This window comes from Pistacia vera, unplaced genomic scaffold, assembly GCF_008641045.1.
Source record: "Pistacia vera cultivar Batoury unplaced genomic scaffold, PisVer_v2 Contig1406, whole genome shotgun sequence".
Taxonomy (NCBI): domain Eukaryota; kingdom Viridiplantae; phylum Streptophyta; class Magnoliopsida; order Sapindales; family Anacardiaceae; genus Pistacia; species Pistacia vera.
The window spans coordinates 13,154-23,128 of NW_022195474.1; the positions used below are offsets into that span (position 1 = coordinate 13,154).

Sequence of the window (9,975 nt, forward strand, 5' to 3'; positions counted from 1 at the left end):
TGAAACATCGTCCTCAGATTGCAATTCTTTCAACAAGTCAATATGTGGGCGAACCCCCGTAATAATGAGAGTCTGAATAGACGCTTCGAGAGTGTGGGCCACTTTATGGAGTTCCCTGTGGAATCTGTCTATATAAAACCGAAGGGATTCATTCCTCTCTTACCGTATGTTACTTAGATAGCTCAACGACATCGAGAACTTCTTGTTCGCCTAGAAGTGCCTCAAGAATGACAAGCTCATTTGTTGCCACAAGCTGATAGACCCTGTGGGAAGCGATTTGAACTAGCACTTGGCATAGGCAGTCAGAGTTACTGCCAAGCAGCGATATTTGGCCAAGTCATAGACTCGGTGGAGTTCCATGAGGTCGTTGAACTCGTAAAGGTGATCATATGGATCCAAATTCCCATAGAATGCCCGCATATCAGGCATTCTGAATCTCGATGAGAGAGGAGCAGATAACACTGTTGGAGAAAAAAAAGACGCCTTGGTGACCTTCCCACGCTCATTCTACTGAGCTTTAAGCTGATCCAAAGCTCGCTGTAATTCCTCAATCTGAGGTAGTGGAGCTACCTGAGGATCACTTTCCGCAACATGGGTTCGACCCTCACAATTGCAGTTAAGGAAAAACCACAAATCAGACTCTTCCTCAACTCAGCCGGAAGCTCTGACGAACCTTGACACACGTTGGCTGGGGTTGTGTGAAGGCTCTGCAGTGGTCAGAACCGACCCGCAGACGATGGGGGTTTCCCGCATGATGACGGTCGAGATCATCATTTTGGTGATATTGGGAATCTCTCTGCCTTGCACTTTGTTGGGAGTGCCCATGCGACGTGGCATGGGACGGCTCATGCTGCAATATGTCGCCATGTCACAATGCCACAGGTATTCTACCCGTTGCACGACTGGTGTTTGCTAGTCCCTCGGAGCCCTTCGACCCACTGTTCACCACTAGCTTTCCCTTACTCTTACGCGCTGCAGTACACACAGTACGGGCTTTCAACTTTTTCTACGCTTTCGCGTCACTTGCAAGCGTCTCTAGCGGTGGCATCGCCTCATCGGACTCTGGTGGTACGACTCGATTCAAACGGTCTAACATTTGGCTAACCGTTTAGAGAGTATTGTTAAACCTCTCCAGATAATCCATCACGACTGGGTCGAGTTGTGAGCTCGAAGGAATATCTGTCATGATGCTCTTCTAGACTTGAGGCACTTCGGGAGAAGTGTCATCTTGTACTTGGGGGATTTCCTCATTGTCGAGGTTGGTTTGCTTAGTTTCAAAACCACGAGCCATTTGCGGATGGATAGGACCGATCGGTCAGAGATTCCTGATGAAGAGTGGATACTAAATCAGGTCGTCCTTCTAGAACCAAACTGTTGATGCTTAATTTTGACACCAACGACTCGCACGTGTAAAGTGCTAAGCAGACTTAGAAATTACACGTGACATGGAAATGTGCAACGAGGGAAGAGACAAGAGACAATTTTTAAAGTTGTTCGGATGCTCAAAAGTGAATCCTACACCCACTATAGATGTATTAATGGATGATTACAGTCAGGTCACGTACAGCAAGCTGAATCACAATCTTCAGAAAACTTAAATACAGAGAGAGTCAACTTTAGAAAACTCAAAAAATGAGTGAATCCCGTAAATGAGAGAGAAGCCCTCTTTTATAGTCGAGGGATTCAAGGTAGTAATCATGATTTTACAGTCGGGCAGGTGTGATATAATTCCTAACATGTTTCCCATCGTTGTCTGCATAGGAGATATCCTTAAATCGCGTAGGGCTTGGGCGGGTGGGCAATTCCTAGCCACTCACAAGCCAGGCTTTCACCTGCCACACTGACGACAGCCTTACCTCTTCCGTCCTTGCGCGACGTGGCAATGTTTGGACGGCAGAAAGCCTTCCTGAACTCTGATTGGCCCTTGCTGGCATGAGCTTACGTCAGCCCTGATTTTTTAGGCATAAAACTTTCTTTGTATAATGAACATGTTAGGTATAACCATAATTGACTAATGAATGTTATAATACATGGAGATGTAGTATAAAATGAATTGTTGAATGAAAATTCACGAAATATGAACCAAAATAAAAATGAATAATATAGTGATATACAAATCACATGGAGTTGATTGTGCATACCTCCTTTGAGATTTTAACATTTTTGGGCACAAAGAAAATATCATTAACACAACCACCTCATTCCTTTAACTACTGTTAGGATTTGTTTTCACTTACACCGTCTTCAACATAAAAAACTAACAAGTTATCTCCTATAATTAGCCACTTACACCCCTACCATCAATTTTTGGTCTTAAAATTAATTAAGTGAAAGGAAAAAAAAAACCATTATATTTTAAAATAATAAAAAATATATTATTATCTTTTAAAGAGTTTTTATTTTTTTCAAAAAAGGTGTCTAGCGATCTCTTATTGCCGAAACCCCCATTCTTAGATCATTTGAGTCACGACCTCTTCTTTAAGGTTAAAAAAAAAAAAAAAAAAAAAAAATCTAAATTGATGGTAAGGAGTGTAAGTGACTAATTAAGGGGATAAGTTGTCATTTTTGTGTATTTGAGGGGGTGTAAAGGTATAACCCTAACAAAGCCATAACGGAAGTTAAATGGATGAGGTGTTTGTGTTAACCTTGCGCTCGTGAAATATTTAAACCTCAACGAGGTCTATGTAAGTAACTCAAACCACGTAACATTATTATAATAGTTCCAATGTATAATTTGTTCGTATGTGTTACATTTACATGTTAACGGGTAAAAACTATGATAGATAGAATTTTATGTTTTATATCAATAATTATTGAATAGGTTATTATCCTTCTTTCATGTATTATCATCTGAAATCAGCATTATCTCATAGTTTTTAAGTTACATGAATTCCTAGTTAAAGGAGTCAATTAATGAATGTTTTATATGGTTAATAATTTAACACATATATGTATTATTGGAGATTTGAATATGATTTATATTTTATTTGAATAAATATCATTGGTAGGATATATATTATCTTTTTTTAAATACTAATTTTTGTAGTTTTTTAGGCTGCATGAATGAAGTTGTTCTTCTATTCACACAAAGTAATACTGATTTTTAAATTATTCTACTAATATATTCTCCCCAGATCTTTAAAAATGTATACAAAATTAAATTTTTTTATTTTTATTTTGTAAATTAATTATTAAAAAAGATGTTGTAAGAGACACTAGATAAACCCTGAAATATTTCATGAATTTTTTATTTATTAAAAATTATATCAATCTCCCAAATTAAAATCTCAAATCCGCCACTATCAATTCTAATTTTAAATCATATTCATGTATATTTGTACTGTAAATTGCATATCAACTTCAAGATATGTGAAATCACACAATCCAAACATGGTTCTTTGTCTCCATCCATTTTTTTTAATAATTTTTACCAGGCAGAGTGTGTTCCGGATTACTGTAACTTAAAAAAAAATAACCAATTAAGTTTTAGAGTATAACAATAAAAGTGTTTGGTAAATTACTTTTAAAAACTTATTTAGTGTAAAACTGATTATAAAAGGATAATAAAAACTACCTTTTGTAGCATTTGAAAAAAATTAATCCATAAGTTGATTTTACATTATAAAATGTCATATATAGCCACACATATTTACTTAACAGTAAAAAAGAACTTTAATAAAAATTTAATCAATTGAAAAAATAATTTCATAATATTGTTAAATCTTGATTAAATAATATTTTTAGTCGATCCTGACTTAAGACCAATGTGATAAATTAATAATTTGCTAAATTTAACGCGCCATTATTAGTCAATGGTGGCTGACTTGCCTTTCATCGGCGGTCAAGAATTGTTGGCCGACACTATCTAGTCAACTTTTTGGATTTTTTAATTAATAATTAATTTAATAAAATATTATTAAATACTTATCATAATATAAATTATAATTATAAAAATATTTTTAAAATGTCTTTTTTAATCATTATACATCCACGACAATTTCAAAAGCTATTTCAAAATTACATTTTACCAAACAATTCTCAAAACTAATTATTTTCAAAGTTGAGTTAAAGCTTATTAAACGTAAAGTTACAGTAATAATAAACTAACACGGAATTACCGGTTTCCAATGGCTTTCAAAATTCCAAATAATGTTTCTTTATCTATCATGCTAAATCCTAATAATATTGGAATTCACCTTTAGGTTGTTAAAAAAAAAAAAACTGGACCGGCACATTTCATAAAATTCTCCTAACAAATTAATTTTTTGAAATCTAGAAATAATGTATGCAAATTACCAAAAGAGGACTCTCTATGTCAAAATCTTTAACAAATTTTTGTAGTTTTAAAATCTTTTAAACATCTTGCAATTCTAAGATCATAATCTATCTGTTTAATTTAATTATATTTTTTTTCCATGTCTGTAACATTCGGCTTGAAGTAATCCACTTAAACTTGTTTCTATATTCATTACATTATGAATAATTTTATTACTTGCCTTTGCTATTGTTTGCAAAATCATGGCAAGAAATAATCTTTCCAACCTTTGTTTGGTTTGTTTGAGTAAAAATAACTTTTCTAAATCACAGGTTTATTTGAGTAAAAATAAACAAATTAAAAAGGAAAAAAAAGGCAAAGAGGATTTGTTTTTTAAGAAAACTGTTAATTATTTTTTTGTTTCTTAATAATGATTAAATAAATGAGATATTAAAAGGATTAGGAAAGTAGAGGAGTTAAATAATAAAAAGATAAGGAAAAGGATAATTTTGGAATAAAATAAAATTTAGTAAATTTTTTTTAATTGATTTTGAGGCTTACAAAGAGTGTAGGTGTAGACGGTAAAATCTAAGGTTTAATCGAACGAGGTTGATCTTGTGAAGATGAGGTCATTGACAATCTTGTGGATTTGCAAGGACAAAAATAGTGAATGCGAAGGCTCGGGAGACACCAGTGTGGTGTCAGCTTTAGGCACTCTGACAATGGTTTACGGGAATGTTTGGTTAGGGTGCGATTGATCGACGGAGAGTGGCTGGGGCAGTACTCTACGGCAATTACAAGAGTAGAGTTAGTCAAAACTAGGCTTTAAGGCGAGGAAATGGGATGGTTCTTGGGAGTAAGAACTTAGTGAATTAGTGAGAGGGATTGTGATTTCATCACTAATGAGAGGCTTGACATTTGCTCATATAGTGAGCCAAGTAAAACTAGAAGTACTAAATTCATGTAAGATTAGGAATTTTGGATGAATTAGAAGTGCATGAGACTTTAAGTCCTATTTTGGAATGAATATGAGCTAATAGGTTGAAGCCTGATTTAGCTTAACTTCTAGAAAAGTTCAACTCGTGCAGTAACCCAAAGTATAAGTTGACCCAGTTCGTATGATCAAGGGTGGCCCTAATTGTAGAGAGATCAAACTGGTAAAGTAGTATAACTTGTGAAGAGGGATAACATTTAGTGTGGACCAACTCATAAAATGGGCCGACTCATAAATGGATATTCTTACAAAGTAGGCCACCTCGTTGGATTGGTCTTTTCTACAAGTGGTTTCAAGCATGGGACTAATTGGAATTGGACTAAAACACTAGATCGTAGAGTGTTTATTTCATTATTAGGCCTTAGAAAATATAGTATGATTTATGGCCCATACATTAGGAATGGCTTAAATAGCACCACCATCTAAATGTATCTTAAGCATAACCCAGGAAATCCCAACTTGAGACCGGGGATCACACCACTAACTTAACACCCAAAAAAAAAAAACTTCTATTGACACCCCATTCTTAGACTAAATTTGATAAAGTTTAAATATTTCAAGAACAAAATCACATTTTTAATGTATATTAAAGTTTTATAAGGGGCTATATCAAGCTATAAATGATATAAAATCGTTAAGTTTATATATATATATATATTATTTTGACCTAAGTTATATCGCTGTACATGGAGTAATTACTAATTTCCGTGAAAAAAGCGAAAATGACAAATTGGAGATTGAGGCTGTTTAGAAAACACGTCGAGAACATCTAGTACAACAACTGAAGACCGAATGCTCGTAAGCCCACTTTCATTTATTAAAACCCATTTAAATGGACTGGAAACTAAATAGATCATATTAGGCCTCATAATCACCCATGTTTAAAGATTCTGATATTTTAAATTCATACAATTGAACCGTGGACAAGTCAATATAATTTTGATTAAAAAAATAATTAAATCTAGCACTTAATTAATTAATATTGATAGAAAGAAAGATGTATAATTTAAACGATTTGAAGATGAAAACCAGGGACCGAAAGCAGAAAAAAAGAAACTAAAGGGTAGGAAACTTTCTTTTCATCTATTTATCAAAGGAAAAGGAATGGAAGTTTTTACACATCTTTTCACAATTTAAGGAAAAAAAATAGCAACTTCCAGCCAACTTCCTCAAATGTAAAAGCATGCCGCATGCGCATCAAATACCATTTATTAAAGCTGTACGTGTTTTGTGGATCTAATTTTTTCTCTTTTCCAGACTTTGGCTTTTGTCACTTTCACGATACCAACGATAAGCCAGACTTAACTATGGAAATTTTACTTTTAAATGTTTTTTTTTTTTTTGGGTATATTGAAAAATGGCCAGTTGGCACCTTGTCAAGTGTCACATAATTAAAAACTACTCGTGGTTTTTCCTTCACCTTCAACTTTTAATAGGCAACAACCTTTAATCTTTTAACCCCACCGTGCACCAAATTTCTCAAATTTTGGTATCTAACAACATTGGGCAATTTTAATCCAGCAGTCAGTCATGGAAAGAGATTTACGGATAGCCACCCAGGCATGTCTGATTTCCAAAATTGGCGATAAAAAGGAATTATTTAAAGCTTATAACAATTAATTGAAAAAAATTAATCACATTTTTTTGTATCATTAATGTTAGGATACAAAAAAACTCACAACCTTCTTTGTAGCCAACGTGATAGATTATAATGATAGCTCACAACAAATAGGGGGGACCCATAACTTACAAATGTGCAATAAATCTTTCACGATTTTCATACTGTTGTGATTTATAAATGGAGCGTATTTTATATATTAATTTAAGACATTTATTACACGTCAAATATGTATATTTCATTGCGGTGTGAGTGAAATCCTATGTTGTTGTTTTAATATGTATATATATGATGTGATATTTTTGAGATATGGAAGAGAGATTTTTTTTAAATATTAATGGACCGAAACTTAAAGGGACGCTCAATATTATGTTGTAAGAGCAGTATAATTCAGTCAGGTAATATTTTTCATAAAAAGCTAATACGCTTATTATCTTGTATTACAGGGAGAACGACATTTTCTCACCCAAAATTTGATGAAATGATAATTTTCCATCCTTCGTTAGGTTCTGTTGTGTTTTTCGTTAATATTTTATTAAAAAGATAAAAATATCATTAAAATTTTGATTTTATAAATTTTTAATTAATTAAAAAGAAAGAATAGTTAGTTCCACCTAAAAAGTTTAATGTTATAAAATTGTTTAAAGTTAAATGATCTTAATATTTATTTATAATTTCATCAATATCTCATTATTATTATTCAATAATCTATTAAATTTATAATATTTTTATTTTTTCTAATTAATATAAAAAATTAATATTCATAATTAATTAACTAAAAAAAGTATTTTACACTTAAACTAATATAATTAAATTTACACTTAAATCTAATAAATAATTGAATAAAAACTTTAATTTAATTAAATTTTAATTTATAATAAATTAACTAAAAAATAAAGTATTTTCATCTTTTTGATTAAATATTAATAGAAAACATAAGAAAAAAAGTATCAATTTAAACTTGATGGGTGAGAAAGTATCTTTCCTAAAACTTGGTGTATATCGTTCTCCCTATATTATATTATTATTCTACAATTAAAAGTCAATTTTTCATAAAGGTCATGGTTATAGATGTACTAGAAAGTAGAAACCATCTCTAACACATTACCTGTTTTCTTTTTATATTTTCTTCATTAAATAAGAGAACAAAAAATAAAGGTAATATATTCCAAATTATAAGGATGAAAGCGTAAATAACCGTAACCCAAACAGATCGCCCTTTAATTAAACAGGATATAAATCGTACTAGACTCTAATAACCGACGCCGAAGGCTGTAGCCTGTTAATAGTTTCACCTTTCACGTGACGTGACACTGTTTAATTCAGAGTTAACACGAATATACATAGTCTCATCTCATATTTTTGAGAAATTAAATAATAATAATCCTTTTGTCCATGATAGAAACGTCAACTTGTTCATTGTTATAATCCAAGTCCAACGATTCAAAAGAGGTATTCTTGATACATAAAATAATCGCCGCATAATAAAGGTGAGGTGCGGCCTCCTTATTCCGAGTAATCGAGAGAATAAATGTAAATGAAAATTTGTTTAATTGGTAATTAGATTATGATATTAACATTAATTTTTGGCAGTGGCTGAGTTGGAAACATACGACTAAGAAAGGAAAGAAAGTAGATCCGACTACTTTTCAAACCAAAGCAGATTCCTACGGACTACCTATCATTTCTCCGTCTCAAAAAACCCACCAATCTCCGACAAGTTAAAACGCCTTTCAAGCAATTTCTAGCCCTACATATATTTTTAATTCCTTTAAAAAATAAAATAAAAAGATTTACAAATCGTCGTCCTTTTCATATTCCCGATTCCGGTTTTTTTTAAATTCTACTCTGCCGGTAAAGTCTCGTGTCTCCACGAGAAATCGGAATACTCGGACGAATCGAAGTACACATTTGAATACTCAAACAACCCGTCGTCGAACCCCACATACTCACCGGTATTATTAATGTCACTGATTCCCAGTTCGAACGAGTCATAACTCGTGATGTGGTCCTCAAACGCCCACAACTCGCCGATTCCAGACGACCCAGACGAAACTCGCACCAACTCAGTAACTTCATCAGTTTTAGCCTCTTCACATGAAACAGTACTAGAAGGGGGCAATCCGAGCTCATCATCGGAAGCTTCTAGAAGGTACCCAAGATTCGGCTGGGACTCGCCGGAATCTGATGACGTCAGATCCACAACTTCGACCGGCGAATTAGAAAGAGCTGCAATTTCTTCTTGAAAGCTCTTCATTACTGAGTCAAGGTCTTGAGTGGCCGGGTCGGGACCCGACTCGTCAAGAAACCCCGATAATAAATCATCTCTAAGCCTCTTCACCTCAGGGGAGTCCAGCTCGGACACAGCGGTATCATCCCTGACCCGCTTCTTGTTGTTGGTGTTGCCGCTTAATTCTTCCATTGAGAAAATAAAATGAGGTGTAGAAATAAGAAATTAGAATAAAGGGAACTAGGGCTAGGGTTTGTTGCAAGATACGTAGAACAAAGTTGGAAGGCTGTGATGAGAAGTGGTGGAGAGGGAACATAAGTTTATATAATGAGACCAGAGAGGAGAGAGAGTGTGTGTGTAATGATGGTGATGGCAGGGGCGCGTGGAAGCAAACACATAGGCCATCACGGAGGTCTTGTTCCTTGTTGTTTTGTTTCCTATAATAAGACTTTTCTTTTTCTATTATTTTTTTTCTTGAGATTTGATTTCGGGTACTGTTTTAATAATTTTATTAAATGGTGTTAAGCCCGGTCAGATGGGGTCCACTATCTTAGTCAATCACGGCCTTTGGTTTTTGGCTTGGCTCGGCTGCTGAGTGAAGGAGAGTTGGTTTTAGTTTGGTTGCGTTTGTTCGGTAGGAAATTTAAAGCATTATGGTATCATTTCGCCAGAGTTAGATTTTGTTTTTTCTTTTTGTTTAAAAAAAAAATATAAAAGTTAGAAAAAAAATATTTTAATCTAATGCAGAATAAAAATTATAACAAGTAGAGGGAAATGTATTTGGATTATTTCATACTTTTATAAGTTTTAAATCAGATTTTTGTTAATAATTTATAATAAATAATTCCAAAGATACGTTAAGAGGGAAGGGTGTTAGT

At 33.4% G+C, this 9,975-nt stretch overlaps 1 protein-coding gene across 1 annotated transcript; it reads right to left on the bottom strand.

Annotated features, from left to right (window-relative positions):
• Positions 1 to 8,697: 8,697 nt before the first annotated feature.
• Positions 8,698 to 9,404, bottom strand: LOC116123251. The gene has a single exon (XM_031409045.1). The coding sequence runs from the start codon at positions 9,287 to 9,289 to the stop codon at positions 8,711 to 8,713; it is 579 nt and encodes a 192-aa protein (XP_031264905.1). The 5' UTR covers positions 9,290 to 9,404; the 3' UTR covers positions 8,698 to 8,710.
• Between the last annotated feature and the right edge of the window lie 571 nt (positions 9,405 to 9,975).